The following is a 22,157-nucleotide window of genomic DNA, read 5'->3' on the forward strand; positions in this document are numbered from 1 at the left end:
GTTTTATGAATGAGAAGGGAAAAAAAAATATGTCATTGAAAAGTTCAACCTACTTTGGCTCCCATTCTCAGAGTGATAGATAGCTTTAATTACTCCGAATTACTCAGCCACTCCACTCTTCTCCCCCAAGTCATTAAAAATAGATTTTTCTCTTTGAACCTCACTCTGCCCTCAGGTCTCCAGATAGTCAGGAGTTCTTAGGAGACAGCCCCAGGGTCAGCTTCTGGTCAGAAGGTTGCCTGTCGCTTTGGTGGCAATCACAGGGTCTAGAAACTCCAGCTGGCTTTCTGGGGGGTTCATGCCTCCTTCTTCTTGATGCTATTGATCACGTGACTTTCATAGCTCAGAGGATGGGCAGGGGGCTGGATTGGTGTTTACTTTATGAGGCTTTAAGGGGTTCTCACACATCACTATTGATTTTTAAAGAACTGGACCTAACCCTAGGAACAAACAATAATGACTTCTTCACATTAATTACTGGGAAGTTGATTCGTTGGAAAGACCAAAGCTGAAAATAGGAGCTCAGAGGGCCCTGCTCCCTGGTGAGCAGGCAGGGTGAAGTGAGATGGGTATGGAGGGCTCCATTTTAAAAATAAGGGAGGGAAGCTTGAAGAGGTTAAGCTGCTTTCCCGAGGTCTCACTGCAAATGACTAGCAAGGCCAGGACAGGAAGCCCCTGCCACCTCAACCTCCAGGCGGGGCTGGCTGAGGGCTCATGGCTCAGGGTAGAGGGTGTGGGACCCGTTCAGAGTCGTTTCCATCACTGCTCTGGTCCTGGCAGGGTTTGAAGACATCCCGCAGGGCATCCTCACCCCCACCAACCCTTCCCCCTCCTCAGCCTCTCACATCAGCCCCTGTATCGTCTGGCTCCAGATCCACCAGCTGACTCTGTCAGCAAACAGAGAAAACTTTGCGCACGGCCGGCAGTGGTCAGGAGGGGATGCATCATTATAGGGGCTGGACCCCGTGTCCAGAAGGAAGAAAGGTGATCCTGACGGCCAGCCCTCGGGGCAGCCCCAGGCGAGGGGCCTTCCCTGCCTGCTGCCCCCGAGCCCCCCTCACCACCCCCCGCCTGGCAGTCAGGCACACCGGGGCTCCAGTTCAGCTTCCGCCACCTGCAAGGCATGCAACTCGGGCAGGTTGTCGAACCCAAGACTCAGGCAAACCCACTGCAGTGTTCTTGCCTGGAGAATCCCAGGGACAGAGGAGCCTGGTGGGCTGCCGTCTATGGGATTGCACAGTCGGACACGACTGAGGCGACTTAGCAGCAGCAGCAGCAGTTTTCTGACAAGCAAGTGAGGATCAGGTGAGGGGACAGAGGGTGATGTTCAGCAGGTGCAGATGAACGGCGGCTGTACTGTTCCTGCCGCCTCATCCCCTTCCTTGGACAAAGCTCAGCCAACCGCCCGCTCAGAGGAAGGCGGTGTGGGCCCCGGGCGCCCTCAACGGAGGCCTCGGTCCCCCTCAGATCCAAAGAGGGGGTCTCACGGCTGCTTCCAGCCATACCTGGCAGAGGAGAACGAGATTAAAAATGCCCCTTCAGGCATCCGGTTGAATATCAGCTCTTCGCCTGTAAAGCGCAGGAGAGAGAGCAAGGGTATCTCCATGAAGTCTTGCCAAGCCAAAGGGCTGTTTGTTGTACGAGGTGTGTTAGGAACCTGGGGAGGCTGGCCTGTCCCTGGAGGGTCCACTTTGGCTTGGGTGCCTGAGGGAGTCTGGCCAGGCCTGGGGACTGGACGAGGCCTCCCTGACCGTCTGCCCATGTTTCTCCTCCTGTGAGAACGCTGAACTCTGGCGTTCAGGGGTGTGCAGGGAAGGCAGAGCCCTAAGCTGTCAGGCCGGCTGTAGCTGTCCCCCACGGGGCTGACAAGATTTGGCTAAGCCTGTGAAGAGACTCCTCCTGCCCATCCGTGCCAGCCGGTAACAACTGCCAGGCGCCGGCCAGCTCCTAAGAGCAGCAGAGTCAAAAAGACAGAAGCCCAACCTGCCCTCTGGTTGCTTCCCGCCTCTTGAATCCCGCTCTGACCTCAGCCTCTGGACTGACCCCTAAACCTCCTGTCCCTCTTTTTCTCCAAAAGATCCCTTACGGCATGCCACCACTACGGCCATAGAGGACCCCCTGCCCTCCAGCTGACCTTCTCCACTCACTGAGATGGGCCCAGGGTTTCAGCCAACCCTTTGTATGTATTAGTTGCTCAGTCATGTCCAACTCTTTGCAGCCCCGTGGACTGTAACCTGCCAGGCTCCTCCGTCCATGGGATTCTCCAGGGAAGAACACTGGAGTGGGTTGCCATTCCCTTCTCCAGGGGATCTTCCCGACCTGGGGAACGAACCCGAGTCTCCCGCCATGCAGGCAGACTCTTCACCATCTGAGCCACCTTGGGCGCCTCTATTTCCTGGTGGAGCAAATGGATCTCCCACCATATAACAGCCCGCAGCCTCTCTGCCTGCAGGAGCCGTGCACATCGAATGAGATAAGCGCGCAGAGCGTGCTCACACCCGCTCCCGGCCTGGCTGTGATCCTGCCTCGGAGCCCAGCCCGTGCTCCAGCCCTGGCAGGGCCTCCCTTCAGTCTGCCCTTGGCTTGTGACTGTAGATGAGCATCAGATTGCTTCTTGAAAAAACATATCTAGTTTGGGAAAAAGAGCAGGAAGGAGGTCGGAGACCCTACAGGCTCTGAGGGAAGGGGGGTGGGCTGGTGGGGAGGGGCCATCAAGAGAAGGGACACAAGAAAGGAGGGCGGCTCCGGGAACCAGCTGTGTCTCAGCTGCCGTGTGCTTGGCCCCAGGGCCCCAGGGCCCCTGAGCTACAGCCCCAGGCCAACTGCATGCTTCCACGCAGGCTGTGTGTGCCCTCCCACCCCCGCCACCTGGCTCTCAGCCCCTGAGAAGGCCGCTGTTTCTCTCCTTGCGTCAGGAGGCAGGGGACACGTGTGGGGACAGGTGGGGACATCTGGCGGGGGGAGCAGGTTCCAGAGAAGCAGGGGGTGAAATGCTCAGTCCCCAGGGCCCCAGTGGGCTGGGGAGTGGCTTTCCTTATTCCTCCCTCTTTCCGTCTCTCTGTTGCCCGATTGCCAATGACTCCTGCCCCCTCTGGAGTAGTGCCCATGTGGAAGGCCCCCGAGGAGGGCCTCTGCACTTTGTCCTCTGAGCCACAGCTGTCCTTTGCTTGATGTCTCAGATGTCCCTCCGTCTGTTCTACCATGTTAAGATCATCCAGTTTCCTTGGTTTTGTCCTCGACCAAACCTTGGGCTCCAGAGAGCAGAGAATGCAGCCTGATGCCTAATGAAGAGCTTGCATGCTAAGTCAAGTCTGACTCTTTGCTGTCCTGTGGACTATAGCTCGCGAGTCTCCTCTCTCCTTGGGATTCTCCAAGCAAGGATACTGAAGTGGGTAGCCATGCCGTCCTCCAGGGGATCTTTCCGACCCAGGGATCGAGCCCCAGTCTCTCATGTCTCCTGCTTTGGCAGGCAGGTTCTTTACCAATACTGTCCCCCGGGGAACCCCAGTGGAGGGCTTTGTATGTGTTAGTTGCTTAGTCATGTCCAGCTCTTTACAACCCCATAGACTATAGCCCTCCAGGCTCCTCTGTCCTTGGGATTCTCCAGGCAAGGTTACTGGAGTGGGTTGCCATGGCCTTTTCCAGGGGATCTTCCCAACCCAGGGATCAAACTCGGGTTCCCCACATTGCAGGCAGATTCTTTACCTTCTGAGCTACCAAGGAGGCTGCAGTATAAATGCTCTGTAAATACTGAAGGGTCACGGGGGACCCAGGCCCAGTCCACGGTCAGAATTCTCTACGCTGGTCTCCTTCCAACTCAGGTGTCTCTCCCGTAGACACCCCTGGATTCTTGGAACCCGGTAGCTCCTTCTAGGTGTCCTCACAGGGTGGCAGAGATGCAGGCTTGATTCTCTGACCCCAGGTTTACCCGCCAAAGGGCTGCTGTCCCTCGCTGCACTGGTGGGGAGCTCTTCTCTGAAGAGGGACGGCCTGGCACCTGATGGAGTAACTCTCCGGGCTGAAGATAACCACCAGGGTCACAGAGGTCTCCGGGGCTTCCCCGCACGGTCCAAGCCCTGTGGATGTGCCGTGTCCTTCGAGACCTTCAGGAAGGAGGCGGCTTCTAGCCCTGCCCTTGGTGACTTGTCCCCAAAGCTGATGATCACCTGCTGTCACAGCCGTTGTTGAGCTAGACCCCTCACCCTGTGGGCCAGCAGGGGAGCGGAGGGGAGAGGAGGCCACTCCAACCAAACTCTGCACCGTGCTGAGCCCCACCCAAGTTAATAAGCCCCCGGGACTCAGGCCAGGGGGGAGGCCCTGGAGACTGGGGCCCCGGAGCTGGAGGAGCCAAGAACACAGTATGAGTCACCTTTAATGAAGAGTGTTTCTTAAGTGAATGGCTTAATAGGGCAGTTACATTCATTAGAGACGTAATTACAAGACCTAAGATCAAGTGTAGATGAATGCCGAGTGAGCGGTGGGTGGACTCCAGTATGACGTGACTCCGTGGTCCAGGGGAGAAGGTGGTGGAGGCGGGCGGGGGGGGGGTTGTCCTCACTGCCGCACCCGTGTGCCCACTCAGCCACCCGGATCCCCGCACTCAGAGTGGGGGGCGGGGGGAGCCTTCGGCATAATGAAAGCGCAATCGTAATAAACAAACACTAATTAAAGTGTCATCATCGAGTGTCCCATTAGACTCTGAGTCAGCCCTGACAAAGCCCTGCCTGACGCGGTGGACGCTCTCCAGGACTAGCTCCCTTTCCTTCTCGAGCTTCCCCAAGACAGCGCACATCCCCAGCCCACCCTCCCCGACCCTCCAGGCCCTGGAGCAAGTGCCCAGCTATCGCCTGGCGCTGACTGAGTGGCCCCTGACCCCAGAAGTTGGAACTCGGTTCCTTCAGGTCCGCCATAGACTCAGAGATACTGGAATCAATTCCTCCCTGGGCCATGGAGCAGTCCCCAGACCAACCTCCAGCCCTCCTCCCCAAGAGTCAGTCCAGTTCCTTCTGCAGCCCAGAGGCAGAGTTTGACTCTTATTTCTTCATGGCCCCGGGCAGAGCCTGACATTTAAAAAGATCTCCCAGGACACAAGGTCAAGTTTACCAGAGGTTCTCATAAAAAAATCAGCTGGAGAGCTTGTTGGAACCATTTCTCAGGCCCTGCCTCATGCCAGAATTTCTGACTCAGTTGGACTCTGGATTTTGATGTCTCTTAAGCTCACAGGTCATGCCAAGGGTGTTGGTTTGAGGATCCAGGCCGCCTCTTCATGGAGGACACTCTTTCGGCCAATGAGTGATGGACTGGAGAGCTGACATTGTGTATTCCAGCTGTGTGGACTTCTCTGTCCTTCCCAAGTCAACCCAGACCTGCTCTCCAGATTTCTATATACTCATCACTCCTTACCCTCAAGTTCTGCTTTCCTGTTTGCTCATGTGGATCCTTCCACCCAGGATGCTGCTCATCTGTGTAAATACTGTTCACCCTTTTGAAGACCCAGACCCAGGCCACATCCCTCACAAAGCCTCCTTGGGACACCCATCTAGAGCCGCGCTCCCCCACGAGAACAAAACCCCAGGCACCCAGCGACATGTGTCATTTTAACTTTTCTAGCAACTGTATTTTTAAAAGTAAGAAGAGGCAGCTGAAATCAGTAGGTAGGTTTATAACCCAAAATTCACTAAATTTTCTCAACACTTGTCAACAAGAATTGTTAATGTGCTATTTTACATTCCGGTTTTTCATGCTCAGTCTTGTGCATACGGTTGTCTTTAGAGGCTGTTTCAATTCTAACTAGCCCCTTCCAGATGCTGGTAGCCACACGGGCCCACATGTTGGATGGCATAGATGTAGAAGGAGTTTTTTCTTTGCTCTGAACTCCCTCAGCCCTCTTTCAATATCTCTCTTAGAACACACATCACTTTTCTTGTTTTTATTACTAGTCTGCTTGCAACTTGAAGGTGATGGCTGTGTTTTAATGCTGCTGTTGATTTTATTGCCCTAAAGTGCCCAGCACTGGCCTTTCTGTACGATGTGATCAATGACTACGAGTTGATGAATGAATATGGAAGCACATGATTATAGGAAAGACAGAGCACCCATGGAAACACCTGACTTTGAGCGCCTCCCTCCAGTACCCTGTGACGTTTCTTTCCTCTGGTTTGTGTATGGCTGTTAGATCTCAGAGAAGAGAATAAATTCAAGTTTTAGGACTCCCACTCCCATAAAAGTTTCCTGTTTCACTTTGCTCTTCAACTCTGTGTATTAAAAAAAAAAAAAAATTCCCACCAGGAGGGCCCAGGAAACAGGAAAATAGTTGTGCAGTTGGTTTCATGTTTGGAGAAGAACAGGCTTCTCACTATCTCCGCGGCACTTGGCGTGAAAGTGGGCTTTGTTGCCGGAGACACTGCTCCCATTCAGGGCCCTGTTCCCCAGCTGCTGAGAGCAGGGCTGTGTTTTGACAGACGGGCCGAATGCAATGCAGACAGTTGTTTTAATTTCCAGCCAGATGCAGACATCACTCACACGGAGCCCGAAACCCAGGAAAGGGAGGCCGGGCACTGGACTGCGGCTCTCAGGCTTCCAAGGGTGGGTTGGGAGGGGGAGGGCGCTAGCGGAAGCCCCCCTGGGCGACTGGGGTCACAGATACCCTGAAGGGCTGAGGGTCCCCAGGCGCGGGGAAGGGCCCGCAGGGAAAGCATCCAGCAGGCACATGCAAGAAAGGTGCTGCTGGCAGGAATCGCAGGCCGCAAGTCAGGGGTCCGTGGGGGCTCCTTAAGGCCGGTGGTATGGCTGGAGGTTACCTTTGAACCGTCCACGTCATTCAGCAGTCTCAGGGATGAGTTAGGAGAATCCTGAAAGTCAGAGCTGGAAGGACTCAGGCGGCCTTCCTCTGGGTGCAGAAGTATACCTTCCACAGCTTCCCAGACACATGTCCCCTTGACTCGGCTCTTGCCTCCCATGGACGGGAGTCCCTGCTAGAACCCAGGTCTGCTGCATTACTGGACAGCCTTGACATTCTTCGGTCGCGCGTTCCTGAAACTCTTCACCCCTGGGTCTCATCTCCGTCACAGCGCTGCCCTTCAAACTGCAGTAGACCGCGTCTGTGTCCACCTTGAGATTTATCTTCTCTTAGCTAAAGAAACATCCAGGTCTCTCGAGCTGTATCTCAGATGCCAGCGCTGGGTGCCGTCCCACTGTGACCACCCTTCTGGGAAGTCTGTCTGCTGGGGCCGCACTTCTCCAGGGGCAGGCCGCCCAGCCCTGAACTGGGAGCTCCCCAGGGTCGGGCACCTCCGTCCTGACTCCACGTCCATTAACGCGGCCCGTGACCCAGTTAGCCCCCAGAGCCGTGCCATCACCCTGTCGGGTCCGATTGGACCTCTGAGTTCAGAGTCCGCTCAGACTCACACACCTGTCATGCATGAGCTATTTCAAACCAGCTGTCCTCCAAGCTCCAGTTAGAATATCCACTTTTTTCAACTGAAGTTCCAGATTTTACACTTAGGCTTTCTGCATTTCATTTATTTTATTATTAAAGGCAACTCAGGAATGCTTAAAGCTGATCATGTCACTCGGAGGGGAAAGCTTTGTAATTCAGAATGTTAAGTGTTATGATGTGGGGAGAATGAGTGGAGGGGGCACCCGACAGAGAAGGAAGGTTTCTGGGGTTGGTACCCCAAACCTTTCATGATCTGACCCCTGGTTACACCCACCAGCCTCATCTCTCAGCTCATCGCATCGAGTGTGCACTCCACACTTGAGTTAGGCTGAACTTAGCCACGATTCCCAGCTGGTGCAGTGGTGAAGAATTCACCTTCCAAAGCAGGAGACACAGGAGATGCGGGTTTGATCCCTGGGTTGGAAGATCCCATGAAGAAGGAGATGACAACCCACTCCAGTATTCTTGCCTGGAAAATTCCATGGACAGTGGAGCCTGACGGGCTACAGTCCATGGGGTCGCGAAAGACTCGGCCAGGACTGAGTTCTCATGCACCAATAGCCATGATTACTTTTGCATGTGGTGATCTCTCAGCTAGGAAGGCCCTTCCAGGCATCTGCAGCAGACCCACTCTTACCCTGACTCACCCATACTCAGCTACTGGTCCGTTTTCCAAACAGATTGTGAGGGGCAGCCCGTCCTTTAAGCTTCCAAGGCCCCCAGGGCATATACCCCTCGCCTGCGTTGGATGTTCGCCACAATGTAGAGGATTGGATTGCAATTACCAAGTCCGGCGGGCTGCATGCTCTGCGGGGGGCAGATCTGTGTCCGGTTCGCTGCAGTTTCTCTAGCACACAGCACTGGAGCCTTGTCGCAGTGACATCTGATAAACAGTTGCTGGGTGAGCCGTGTTAGACTCCATCCCGAGCCTCTCAGGAGGATGCTGTGAAGGCATCTCCATCAGGCCCTTCATCCCCCTGCCAGAGGCGGAACACTGGGCCGCTGGACCACAGGTTGTGTTTCCGCTTGACTTCACACGTCCAGTAGGTGGGGGACCTCTCTGCCCTAACAAATGAGATCCCATTCCCAGCCTAGCAAATGTTTTTGCAGCCCAGCAGCCTGCGGGCTCAGCCATCAACAAATACCTAGGACATACTGAATGCAAGACTTCAATCTTCTGACCCTCTGCCTGGCCTTCATGTTACACCCGCTGGGCAGGTAAGGGTGAGTAATGAGCGCACAGGCCTGGTTTCTGTCCCCGCACGGCCTCACCCGGAAGCCAGGAGGAGAAGGCTGCCTGCTCTGGGGGGTCACGGGCTTGAGCTACACACTCCCTCTTTCCCCAGCAAGACAGCATCAGACAGGCAGCTCATCTCTGTTCCCATTTAGCCAGACTTTTCAAAGGACGGGAGATTTACTAGAGAAATTGAATACAGACATCAGAGAATGGGGTAATTGGATCCAGGTGGTACGTTTGCTTGGCTGTAAAAAGACTGTGCCACTTAGTGAATATTATTTGATAGGGAAAGTTTCTCCTTCTCTCTCTTTTTATTTATCAATGTTTTCTTTGCAGGCAGGATGTCTCAGCCTGAGCCCAGCTGAAAGCTCTTCAGAGACTAGTTGGTGGCACTCAATGGCCTTTCAGCACAGTTAACCATTTCCAGCATCTTCCAGGAGCAGGCCCAGCCCTCCCAAGGACTTTTGCGCAGGCAGAGAGAGGCTGGAGGGCTTGCTCTCACCTCTGGGAAAGGCCAGAAGCCTGGGGACTCTTAGCTGTACCTGCCTCATGCAGGGGAAGCAGATGGGACACTGAAGGACCGATTCAGCCCTGTTGTCTCACCTCTCGAGGGGAGAGGTGTGCGTGTGTGTGTGTGTGTGTGTGAGTTGCTCAGTCGTGTCCGACTCTTTGCGACTCCATGAACTGTAGCCCGCCAGGCTCCTCTGTCCGTGGAATTCTCCAGGCAAGAATACTGGAGTGGATTACCATGCCCTCCTCCAGAGGATCTTCCTGACCCAGGGATTGAACGCAGGTCTCCTGCATCGCAGGCAGATTCTTTCCCATTTGAGCTACAGTGGTTAGGTGTAACTGAGTCTGAACACACCGTCTGGAGGCATCACTCCCTGATCTAACCTGCTGTCTTTTCCCTCTCGGCCAGATCACCAGGGTCCCCGTGGAATCCTGTGAGCAGTACACGACTTGCGGGGAGTGCCTGAGCTCGGGGGACCCTCACTGCGGCTGGTGTGCCCTGCACAACATGTAAGTTCGGCACAGTCTGGAAAAAGAAAAAAAAAAAAAAAAAACCTGGAATGCAGAAGACCAGGTACTTTCCTGGGAGTGTTGATGAGGAATGTGACCTCAGTTTGCAGGGAGAGAGGAATTTCCCTCTGCTGAGCAGTAATTCTAATTGCGGTCAGAGTGCTGAAAGCAAAGAGGAAGAGGCCGTGAGTGACCTTCTTTCCAAGGGCAGTGCCTCTGTGGTCTCACCTCCAAAACCCAACCCCTACTCCCTCCACCCCTGGCCAGCTGCTCTGAAGTCTGTACCTTTGCCGCAGGGGAGGCTAGTGGTGTTGGAAGAACTCGCAAGGGAAGTTGAAGCATCTCTAGTTTTCCCAAGAACCTCCTCAGTGTAGCCAGAACGAGGCACCTCCTTCCTGGAGTTTGGACTTCGGTGAGCAGCCGTGTGACCCAGGATGGTCCACTGACAACCCTGGGCCTCCTTTTCCCCGTCACTGAAAAGGGATAATGCCTACCTCACAGGTGAACCATGAGGATTAAATGCTAAATATAAATGCTTTGGCAGTAAGAAAGCTCAGGATAAGCTACACAAGTCAAAATGATGATCATGGACTCGGAACCCTTGGGAGGACCCTTCTGGCCTCATCAGTCCCTGATTCCAAGAAGTCTACATCTCACTCCAACTGGCCTCGAATCCCTTTTCAGATACACCCCCTGCCACTGAATACCAGCTCAATAGAAATGCAAAATCGCACTTAAACTTCCTAACTCCAAGAGCCCCAGAGGGAGAGCAGAGGGAAGAAACTCCAAAGGGGGTGGGGAGCTGCTGGCTAGGAATTCTGCTCCCCAGTGGACTCGGAAACTCCAGGGCTCTGTGCCAGCCAGCAGAGCACCCCCAGGAGAAGTGCCGGTTTAGGGTGGGGGCGGAGGCGGAGGGCCAGAGTTCAGGGTCCTGCACAATCACTCTTGGCTTCCAGCCTCCGCAGCAGGTGTTGGAAGGGCTATGCAGGGAGGGAGCAAAGCAGGCGCCTCGCAGATGCAAAATCCGGACTGGATTGGCGCCCACACACACTGGTTCCCTGCTTAGATTTGGAGGTAAGCGGCTCCTCAAAAAAGTTTTTGCCAGAAATGCCCTCACCAGAACCCAGACGGAGTGGTGCCATGTGGGTTGGACAAGTGGCAGAGATACTGACGGCACCCCCGCTGGGCCCCGGGAATGCCGCAAGGGGAAAAGTGAAGTTGCTCAGTCGTGTCCGACTCTTTGCGACCCCGTGGACCGTAGCCCACCAGGCTCGTTGGTCCATGGGATTTTCCAGGCATGAGTACTGGAGTGGGTTGCCGTTTCCTTCTCCAGGGGATCTTCCCAACCCAGGGATCGAACCTGGGTCTCCAGCATTGAGAGGTGATTACGATGGGGTTCCCATCAGTGAGGCCGGCCCGACAGCCAGCAGGCTCTCCTTCCTCACGAGGGTTTCTTCCTCCATGGAACCCGACAGCCACCCCCAGCTCTTCGCAGTGGCCTGGGGTCACCTGGCCCCCTCACTGGGCAGTGGGCAGGTCAAGCCATACCACCCGCTCCCTGCTCCTCCCTGCCAACCTAGCCACAATGTCCGAGTCTCCCAGACCACCCATCCTCTTCCTGGGTCAGGTCTGTGGGGCTGACTTAGAATGACTCCACCCCCTCAGGGTCTCAGGTTTCCTCTGCACTCTGAGCCCCTTCCCCGTCATCACATCCCAAGGATGCACCCCTCCTTCCAACAGCTCAGCTTGCCTCTTGCACCACGTGGGGAACAAGCTTTTCCCCAGTTTCACCTGGACTTTTCTCTACTCCTGGCCTGTCTCATCTTCGGCCCCTCCAGGTTTCCCGCCCTCCCGCCATCCCCTCGCCTGGGTGACGGGGCGAGTGGAGGGACCACCTCCAGCAGCCAGGACCACACGCTGGATTTGAGCGGAGAGTGGAGGGACCACCTCCAGCAGCCAGGACCACACGCTGGATTTGAGCGGAGGCAGAGGGCTGAGGGAGGTTGCTCAACAGCCTCTGGGTCCGGGGGTCGGGGGCGGAGTGGATCTGAAACCCTCCTGCCTCTGCTGTATGCCTTGCTCTTGCAAGTGTGTTATTGTCTCGGAGGCTATTTATCTCTGTTGGGGCTGTTGCCATAAATAGTATGATAAAAAAGAGCCATTTCAGTGAGTCAATGAGATAAAGGCTCCAGTCAAGAGCTCACTTTAGAGCTATCTTAAGGATTCACTTAAACCTCCATAATTCTTTCCTTTGACAGCGTTCATATTTAGATCCATTATGTGCCTGGCAAGGAAGGGTCGGGGGGGAGGGACTTTGGGGGGAGTTCAGTGGGAATCTCCGCTGGGTGGTGGACTCTTGTCGCGTCAGCGGAGGGGGCGCTTTGGTTGGAGAAGCGCCAGCCCTGGAGCATATTCCCAGGGGCCACCACACGCCCCTGCGGGCAGGGGTCACAGTGCCCACCTGCTGCTGCGGCCCGCGGCGCCAAGCTCCAGAGATGAAGGTGTGGGACGAAGCTGCCACGCGCACTTCCTGACAAAGGAAACCCTGCCCGCGCCTCCCTGCCTGCCTCTGTGTTTCACAAACATTTATTGAAAATATACCACGTGACAGGTGGACTATCTCAATGAATAAAACATGGCCCCTGCCTTCAAAGAGCCGGGAATCCAGCCACAGGGTCACACGCACGCTATCCCACACAGCTAAGACCCTGTCCAGGGTTTTACATGTCCCTGGGGGGGCGGATAATAATAACATCCATAGCCATCATCATTAATATTTTTCTTAGTAGGGCCAAGAACAGGCCGTTTTCTAAACACTAATTCATTTACTACTTACATCAGGCCTGTGAGATACAGTATTATCATTGGGCCCAGAATTTTACAGCTGGGGGAACTGAGACGTGGGGTCTTCCAGGAACTTGCCCAATGGGGCCACAGCTACTAGGCTGTAGATCTGGGTTAGAACCCAGGCAGCCTGGCTCCAGAGTTCAGATTCTTTGCCTCTGGCCTGATGCTTCTTCTGTTCCCCAACCTTCCGTCCCTCACTCACTGAGATGCTGTCTACAAGAGCTATTCTTTATGTCTAAACTGCAGCTCTCGTGTTGGGGGGCGGGGGGTGTTGATCCCACTTCTCTTAGTCTGTCCTCTTTTTAAATGATTTTCTAATTTGTTTTTTATTATTTTTGGCTGTTCCGGGTCTCTGTCGCTGCGTGGGTTTTTCTCTAGTTGCAGCGCTTGGGCGTCTCGTTGCCGTGGCTTCTCTTGTTTCAGAGCATGGGCTCTGGGGTGCGTGGGCTTCAGAAGTTGCAGCCCTGGGGCTCTGGAACACAGGCTTTGGGCTTGTGGGGCACGGGCTTAGTTGCTCCACAGCATGTGGGATCTTCCCGAATCAGCGGCTGAACCCGTGGCTCCTGCAGTGGCAAGCAGATTTGTTACAGGAAGGAAGTGGGACCCCTTCCAGGGCCCAAAACTGGTCTTTTGTCTAACACTCAGAAATGAATTGTGTGAGGAGATACACGTGTTGACAAAGCAAGAGACTTTATTGGAAAGGCCACTGGGCAGAGAGCAGGAGGGTGAGGGAACCCGGGAGAACCGCTCCACCACGTGGCTCACAGTCTCTGGTCTTACAGCGATGGGACTAGTTTCCAGGTTGTCTTTAGCCCAATCATTCTGACTCAGAGTCCTTCCTGGTGGTGCACGCCTTGTTCAGCCAAGATGGATGCCAGCGAGGAGGATTCTGGGAGGTGGTCGGACGTGTGGTGTCTCCTTTTGACCTTTCCCGCACTCTTCCGTGGGTGGTGGCTCATTAGTTCCGTGTTCCTCACCAGGACCTCCTGTCGTAAGACAACACATGCCAGTGGTTACTACGGCGCCTGGCCAGGGTGGGCGGTTTCAGCCAGTGTGCTTCCCCTGACAGATTCTTTCCCACCGAGCCACCAGGGAAGGCCCCGCCTTAGTCTGTCTTTGGCCGCAGTGGAGACCATCTGGGCGTCCCCGAGCCCTCTGGAAGAAGTGAAGCTCGTCCCTAGAAGATGGACACGGGCCTCAGCGCAGCAGAGCCCCCCCACTCACCCCTGTGCGTCTGTCTGTGGCAGGTGTTCCCGCAGGGACCGGTGCCAGCGGGCCTGGGAGCCTAACCGATTTGCCGCCAGCATCAGCCAGTGCGTGAGGCTCGAGGTGCAGCCCAGCAGCATCTCCGTGTCTGAGCACAGCCGGCTGGTGAGTGCGCCCGGGCGGGGCCTGGGGGCGGGGCGCAGCGCAAGCGCAAGCGTGGGTGTGATCCTTGAGCGCGCCAGCACCCTGCAAATGGATCAGACTTCACGCGCTCCGAGGACATTTTGTGGGAAAACTACGGTAACGCCTGTCGTTGCCCAGGACCCAGTCATTTGCCCCACTCCTTGCAGATTCATCACCCACGGGTCTGTTTTGTAAAACTACATTTTGCATTTAGTACCAGGCCTCTGCCACATCATGCAATCCCATCCCATTCTGTGGTGAATGATATAGATTTCAAGGGACCGCCTGGTACAGTCACTCACAGGAACTTGGAGTTGCCTTTGTACGCGTATGTGAGAGGCAGACAAACAGATGGACAGACAGACGCAGAAAGACTGAGGCTTAATTCACGGGGTGTGCCGAAAGAGAATATTAAAGAGAATACAGCAGTCCTTCCACACCTGTCTAGGTGCAATCCCAAATACTCCAAGTCCTTGGGCCCTGTACGGTTATTTCCTTCTGGAGGTTTTATGGGCATTCACGAATGCTAATTACTTAATGAACCTTCCAAGGCTTGCGTTCATTCATCCCCACCAGGAGGTTTTAGCTCCTGCAGAGCTGAGGGAACAAACAGCAGTTTGTACCTAAGTCTCTTGGCCCTATGGAAACGAAACTGGGGCAGAGATTCAGCGGCAGACAAATGTATGGAGAGGCTAGGTGATGGCCGCTGGGGCTGAGAAAGCCCTCCAGGCATCCTGAGAGGACAAAGCGAGACCTCCCTCCCTCAGGACTCTCTTCTTGGAGGACACAGGGTGTTGCCACCAGGAACCCCCCTGGGCACTCCCCACTGGGTGTCACGTTCCTCACCTCCCGTGTCCAACACCACTTAGATATCATATTGTCGTCATTTAGTACAAACCCACTTCCGAGGACATGGAATTCAGAGCGGTGTTTTGCTATTAAATGGTTCCTCGATCATTCTTGTAACAGTCTGTGATATTTTTACCATTCAGAGGAAGATATTCAAACTCGAAAAGCCTGCAGACCACTGGCCTGCCTCCCTGGAAGCCTAGGGAACCGCAGACATCATCCAGGGCATTGGTGTCCACTTCCTTCCTTTCTCTGCTCCCCTAAGAGTCTTGTGAGGCAACTGCCCTGCTCTCGGGGAGCACTCGGGGGGCAGAGAGCCAGAGGCTGACAGAGAATAGAAGCCCCCCACCTTGGTAGGCAGCCCCTGAGTGACAGCCAGGGAGGGGAGCCAGCCAAGTGGTAAACGCCTTATAAACCTCCAGGCTAGACACGTGTTCTCCTATGAACCGGAGCTAAGGCTTATTTGTGACGGGCTCAATTCATGACTGGCTTTCAAGTTTCTGTGGTTTCATGTCAAAACGAGCTCAGGCTGAGATGGGTTTTGAGACCTTCCCCCACCCCTAGCATCCCTTCCTCTCCCCCCAGTGCTTTATGACTCTGGACAAGACTGAAAAGTAATATTAATAATAGAGACCACTGACCCTGCAACACCCCTCGCAGAGCTACTGTACCGGCTCCGTGTCAAAGCTGAAAGGTCTCCTGGACTGACATCCTCTTCCTAGATGAGGTCAGGGAGAGGAGTGAGCAAGTGGACAGCGGCAGGGCCAGGCCTGGAGCCCAGGTCTCCCGAGCCCTGCGGGGCCTTCCCACAGCATCGTCTCTCTGCTCCGCCCACAGCTCAGCCTGGTTGTGAGCGATGCCCCCGATCTGTCTGTGGGCATCTCCTGTGCCTTTGGCAACCTGACGGAGGTAGAGGGACAGGTATCTGGGAGCCAGGTCATCTGCATCTCACCGGGACCCAAGGACGTGCCTGTCATCCCTCTGGATCAGGGTAAGAAGCGTCTGCAGTGGGCGTTGAATGCTCGGGCTGCTCGATCAGGCTGGCCCAGAGTCGGGGACCCAGGGGACAGGGTGGCAAGTGCCGGCACAGACTGACTGGCAGCTGCCTGACTAGATCTTCTTAAGCCAGACACTCATTTGACTTATAAACCCATTTAAGTTTGAAAGCAAACTGTCATGCCCCAAGGAAATTTCCGGAAGAGGGAGGTCCCTGTCTCCCGTTTGGGTTAAGCCTCCACAGTGTGCATAAGAGTTTTTCCAGACTTCCCTTCCCTTCAGGGAATGGCAGGGGCTTCAGCCAGTGGTTTTTAGTAGGTTCTCTCCATAGAACTGTGGACTTTTAGAGGCTTTGACCTGATATATATATATATATATTTTTGTTTTATTTTTATATTGGTGACCTGATATTTCTAACAGTCTTTCAGTAACTGAACATATTCAACCTAGGCAGAGGACTCTGTAGGATCTGATCCATCACCTCCTCCCTAAGAGGGGGGCATGCGGTGTCTGGGTCTCAGTGATGGGCTGGTCATCAGAAGGATGATAGGGACTCTCTTGGAAGAGGACTCAGGAAAGCTCCATCTGCCATCACTGCCCCATGGGAGCCCCAGAGTGGCTGAATGATTTAGCCCCAGCCTCTCCACTGGGCTCCCAGCTTGTAACACTCTCCTTTTTTTCCCCTTTTTTTCCAGACTGGTTTGGGCTAGAGCTGCAGCTGAGATCCAAGGAGACAGGGAAGATATTCGTCAGCACTGAGTTCAAGTTCTACAACTGCAGCGCCCACCAACTGTAAGCACGCCCCTAGCGGCACTCGTAATCCTTCAGGGTCAGAGCGGGAAGGCCACCTAGACCCGCACCCTCCCTTAGAGATGAGGTCCGAGGAGACTGGTGAGCAAGTGGGTCATGGGCAGGCCAGGCCAGAAGCCGCCTGCCTTGCCCTGGGTCTGGATATGTGTGGGGGGTTTTCCTAAGTTCCCATAGGACAAGAATTGTCTTACATTCACCACCCAGTCTCCTGATCAGACGTGGCACTTTGTCTAGAACAGCGTAAAGTGCCCCATAAATATTTCAGTTATATTCCGTTTATTCAGTTATACCAAACTGAACAGCATTACACTCTCCACAGCCTCTGATCACATGTAGTCTCCCTTGCAACTCACCCTACCCCCAACTCTCAAGCTAAGAGTTAAAAAGGGTTTGAAGTAGAAACAGAAGTCACGGCCCAGGGGCCCGAAGAAAAGTCCTCCCTTTTATGCCAGTGGGTGGTGGCTTTGAACGTGGAGATTGACAGCCGGCGGAACTTAGCCACATCATCCATGGGCACATGAAGAAGGACTCAGAGATGGCAGCCTCAGAGGAAGGGGCCGGGCTGGGGACCAAATAAAGGACCCGGGCTGGGGCAGGGCGAGGAGGCTTTCAACTCTACCGGGGTCCACACTGAGCCTTCAGCTTTTCAAGGAGGAAGGGAAAACCAGACCCAACCATCGGTCCCAGAGGGGCTTAGGTGCCGCCCATCTGACCTCACCAGCCACGTCCAGCAGCTGAATGCTGTGGGTACTTAGAGCTGTGCCGGAAGCTGGGTGCATTTCATAAGTAAAAATCAGGGCCAGGAGTGGAGGAGAGGGACCCACACTTAGTTTCTGCCCGTCTTCTCTTGAAGTGAAACTGAGACTCTTTCCATGTCATCTGGAAACTCATGCACTGTTTGATTTAGAAAAAGAGCGACCTGGGTCTCTGTAATAGGGCCACGTAAGGGCCACATAACCCTGGTCATAGGCAAAAGCAGAGATCAACCAAGAGCTCCAGGCCAGAGGGAGAAGTACCTGGGAATGTTCTGTGGACCCATCCTTCCTGTTGCCCAGGACAGGATCCGCCTGAGGACTCCAGTGGCGTCAAGTCTGAGGGTCCAGGCTGTGGCCATGATGGGCCCAGCTATCCGTGTGGGGAAAGGGCCTGTTAGCAGCTAAGCCCTAAAGGAACCTTTAAGCTGTTAAAATAGACAAATGAGCTTCGTTCATCTCCCCTTTTCTGATCTGGATTTTCATGATGGGAATCATCTGCTGGAGTTCTCAGGTCTCCAGAGTAGCTAAGGAAGGAGACGTCGCTTGGACCCATTTGGGACAAATCAATAGATGTGCCGAGAAGACAGAATAAGTGATAAAAAGTGGCCTGGGAGGAGCCAAGGCAAGGTAGTATGTGGCAGAAGCTGAACCGGATAAAATCGCCCCCTAAGCCCTGCGTTCCAATCCCAGCTAACCCTGTTTTGGGAACTGCGAGCTTCTTGGAGTGGGAACTCCCCGACCTCCCTCTCACGCTCCGGTGCAGTGGTGATGGAACGAGTTGCTTGTGAGAACATCCTCATCTCCACGGCAACCCGGTGTGATGTCACCACTTTCAACCGTGGATTACCGTGGCAGTGGAGATGCTGTCACAGGCAGCAAGTTCTAGCAGAAAGAAAAGCAAGTATCTTTGACATTTTATTGCCAAGCACTGTCTTATCTATCCTTCCAGTTATAAGTCACAGGATTGAGTTCAAACCTCTCCTTTTACTGCGGTAAACTAAGGCCCAGAGGGAATAAGTGCTCCACTGGAGGTCATCAAATTAGCAAGTCGACAACAAGCCTGTTCTCGAAGAATCCTAATCTCATCATCCTTGATCCATTTTTGTGATTTACTTGCTGAATCGTAAGCTGTGAGGAAGACCCAATCCATCTGGCCTAAGTTCGAGAACGAAATGACTTTGGGCATATCTAGAAGGGGATAAAAATATTTGGCACGGGGAAACACGCCCAGTCCCCTGTGGTTTATAAGCCAATGGCCCCTGGATCAAACCCCATCTGCCCGAAAGCCGTTAGAGCCCCCCAGCAGGTGGCGCCAGTTTGCAGACCTGGCCGTGTGCCTGCCGGGCTGGTCTAGTGGAGACAAGACTGGACTAGGCAAAGAGCAAGCAGAACAACTCCACCGGCCGAACCTATTTCCCTGATGGTGGTCTGACCGCACACAGGGCACCTAGACGATACACACAGAATGCAGGGGAAACCGGAGGGAAAGAGGCGCCCTACCTGGCGAGAAAGGCAGGAGCCACACACAGCCTGTCGCTACCACGTCTGGCTACTTGGAGAGGGTGGCAGAGTTATCAGTTGATGCCATTCACTCCGCTCAAACTCCAAAACACAGGTGATAGGACCCAACTGTGAACACTCAAATATGATTTAAGAGCTTGAAATAACAGATAAGTTAAGCCCCTAAAAATGACACATTTAGCATTGTATTTTTCAAAACCATGTCCTATACGTTATCTCGTTTGACACAAAATAACCCCATGGAATGGACAGAAAAGTTTTAGTACAGACAGACGAAGAAAATCTGATTCAGAAGGTGAAGTGACTTACTCGGGGCAGCCCTAATGGCAGGGGCAGAGGCAAAACGGGAACCAGGTCGGCCCAGTTCCTATCCCTGCCCTCCTTGGGCTCTTCCCTCTTATAAGTGGTGCTAGGCTGGCAAATGTTTAGCTATCAGAAATCAGGGGGAAAAGCTTACTAGGTGGCATTTTCCAATTTCTATGGCATAAATACTCCCTCTGTGGCTCATTTCAAGCCGCTATCATGTCAATGACCCGCTTGCAACGTTCCTGAAAATATGAATAATTGGCTGCCAGGAGCTGACACAGACCAGCTCTAGCACTCCACTGCTTTCGGAAACATCATTCCCACTCTGGACGCAATTTTCTGGTCCCCTGAGCATCTTAGAGGGAGAAGCCACAATTTTCAGGGCTGGGGATGCCCCCCAGTCCACCCCCTGAGAATGAGACTCGGATGTCAGACTTCCATGGTGGCGCGTGGGCCCCGGCACCCTCGCTCCCCGTGGGTTCGCCCTTTTGCCTCTTGCCGTCTGTGTCTCTGCAGGTGCCTGTCCTGTGTCAACAGCGCCTTCCGCTGCCACTGGTGCAAATACCGAAACCTCTGCACTCATGACCCCACCACCTGTTCCTTCCAGGAGGGCCGGATCAACATTTCAGAGGTGAGCGGGGCTCATCCAGGCACAGAACATCCCCAGTGAATCTCAGCAGACCTCCCTTTTCAGATGGTCAGTCTGACAGCTTGGCCATCTCCTGGCCCTGGTCCATGTTGGGCTTCTTCCAGAGAGGTTACAAAGCCCTGGTATTATAAAGCCAAAAAAAAAAAAGAAATGGCAGCAAATACTCCCGAGAAGGAGAAGTGTGCTGTATTTGCTAGACTCCTAGAATTGTATTCATTCAGAAGTTCGAGGGGAGCCGAGGGCTCAGACTGAAAGCTCAGAGGAAACATATCCAACCAAACAGACTCCACGGTCTAGAAGAGTGTAGAGAATGGCATTTGTTCTGAGTTTTAAGCCCTCTACTTGGCTGCAGACATAGTCTAGTTCAATAGAACATTCACTCTCAACCACTCTTTCATGCCAGCCTCTCTTCCTAGGCTAAAATTCAATGATTCTTTGACTCTTTTGTATGACTGAGTAGGTGGCCTTATAGAAGAGAGAGGCAGTCCACTGGTGAAAAGAACCCAGGCTTGCTAAAGTCATATTTTATGATACTGTCGATGTGCCATCCCTAAGACCAGTTCCACCTTTGTTATCAACACAGGGAGATATTAAATTTCTTATCTTTCCAATAAATAATCCCACCCAGTGATGTTTCCTTGAGGTTCACTTTCTTAAAAGCTCACGGTAGGCCTTAGGACAATGAAGCCTGCTGGGTCAAAGTCCTTTTCTCATATCTAATGTTTTTCATGCCCCAGGGTGGCCAGTAGTTGGGTTTGAACAACTGCAGAGACCTTACATATTCCCACAAACACACATGTGCATGAATATACATCCCCATCTCATTCTGCCTTTTAGGAAATCCGTAAATGTAAGTAAGTGACTGTGTAGCATGTACAAATATGCTGTGACATTTATCTGTCTCCCTCTTACACTAGACTACAACCTCTTTAAAGACAGGAGTTACGTCTTATCATTAAATCCTCAGGGCCTTTTTCAGTGAAAGTCTGTAGCATGCATGCCTGAAATATGCTTTCATATTTGCTTCCTCTATGCGAGGAACCAGTGACCACTTTAAACAAACATCATTAATAGGAAGTGTTCCTTGGAGCTCCTTGTCTAAGATGTCAAGAAAGAGTCTCTTGTCTCTCCTAATCGAGGTAGAACTACCAGTTGCTTCCAAGAAAGCGCACCTTGGTCAACATGTCATCGTGTTGTACACTTAATTTTTTTTAATTGGAGGATAATTGCTTTACAATGTTGTGTTGGCTTCTGCTGTAGAAGGATGTGAATCAGCCGTTAAAGGTCCCTGTATCCCCTCCCCTGGAGCCTCCTTCCCACTCCACCCCCATCCCACCCCCCTAGGTGTCACAGAGCACCAGGCTGAGTTCCCTGTGTTTTACGGCAGCTTCCCGCTAGCTACCCATTTCACGCATGGTGGCGTAAGTATTTCAGTGCTACTCTCTCGATCTGTCCCGCCCTCTCCTCCTCTCGACATGTCCACAAGTCCGTGCTCTCTGTCTGCGTCTCTATTCCTGCCCTGTGATAGGCTCATCAGTATTAAATACCTTACAATTTTATTTGTCAATTGTTTAGCCGCTAAGTCAGGTCTGACTGTTTTGCAACCCCGTGTACTGTAACTCGCCAGGCTCCTCTGTCCATGGGATTTTCCAGAAAAGAATACTGGAACGGGTTGCCATTTCCTTCTCCAAGGGATCTTCTGACCCAGGGGTCAAAGCCAGGGGTCTCCTGTATTGGCAGGCAGGTTCTTTACCACTGAGCCACCTGGGAAGCCCAGTTATACCTCAATAAAGCTATTTTTTTTTAACTTTTAATTTAAGAAGAAAGTAAGCCTTGAAAGGTTTCCCAAACACATGCGCACGCATGCACACACACACACACACATACACACGGCCTTGAATTCTTCTTAGCTTCTGAAACAATATGTCATATTCAGCTAGAAAAAAAATGAAATCTGCCTGTCTTGAAAGAGAGACACACAGATGGTGCCCACAGGCGGTATTTAAGGCAGACCCAACCACAGGTGCCTCCGCGGGATGGAGCCAGTTCTCTGGGGCCCTGAGCACCTTCCAGGGAAGGCCTTTCCTCCAGCCAGTCTCGATGCTTTGAAGTAGCTGACCAGAAAGCGCCATGCTGGTCTTAGTGGGCATCGGAAATTAATCCCAGTACCGGGGTCCTGCAGAAGGCTGAGACCACTTTCAGGCCCATCTTCTCACCCATAGGAAAGGACTCACAAGCCGAGGGAGTTTGGGAGTGGGGGGGAGCCCAGCCTGGGCTTCCGCAGGACAACGGCCAGGGGAGGCCAGACGCCAGGAGCAGGGTGACGCTGAGGCCAAGGCT

The 22,157-nt window shown here is 53.5% G+C and overlaps 1 protein-coding gene across 1 annotated transcript in view; it reads left to right on the forward strand.

Moving 5' to 3' along the window:
• Positions 1-22,157, forward strand: part of PLXNA2 (plexin A2) — a 229,328-nt gene that overhangs the window by 133,978 nt on the left and 73,193 nt on the right. Inside the window, exons 5-9 of the mRNA XM_043923288.1 lie at positions 9,595-9,695; positions 13,790-13,913; positions 15,618-15,771; positions 16,472-16,568; positions 19,685-19,799. Of these exons, the coding sequence (XP_043779223.1) occupies positions 9,595-9,695; positions 13,790-13,913; positions 15,618-15,771; positions 16,472-16,568; positions 19,685-19,799 (591 nt within the window). The remainder of the gene's footprint in view (positions 1-9,594; positions 9,696-13,789; positions 13,914-15,617; positions 15,772-16,471; positions 16,569-19,684; positions 19,800-22,157) is intronic.

The sequence above is a fragment of the Cervus elaphus genome, chromosome 14 (assembly GCF_910594005.1).
Source record: "Cervus elaphus chromosome 14, mCerEla1.1, whole genome shotgun sequence".
In the NCBI taxonomy this organism is placed as follows: Eukaryota; Metazoa; Chordata; class Mammalia; order Artiodactyla; family Cervidae; genus Cervus; species Cervus elaphus.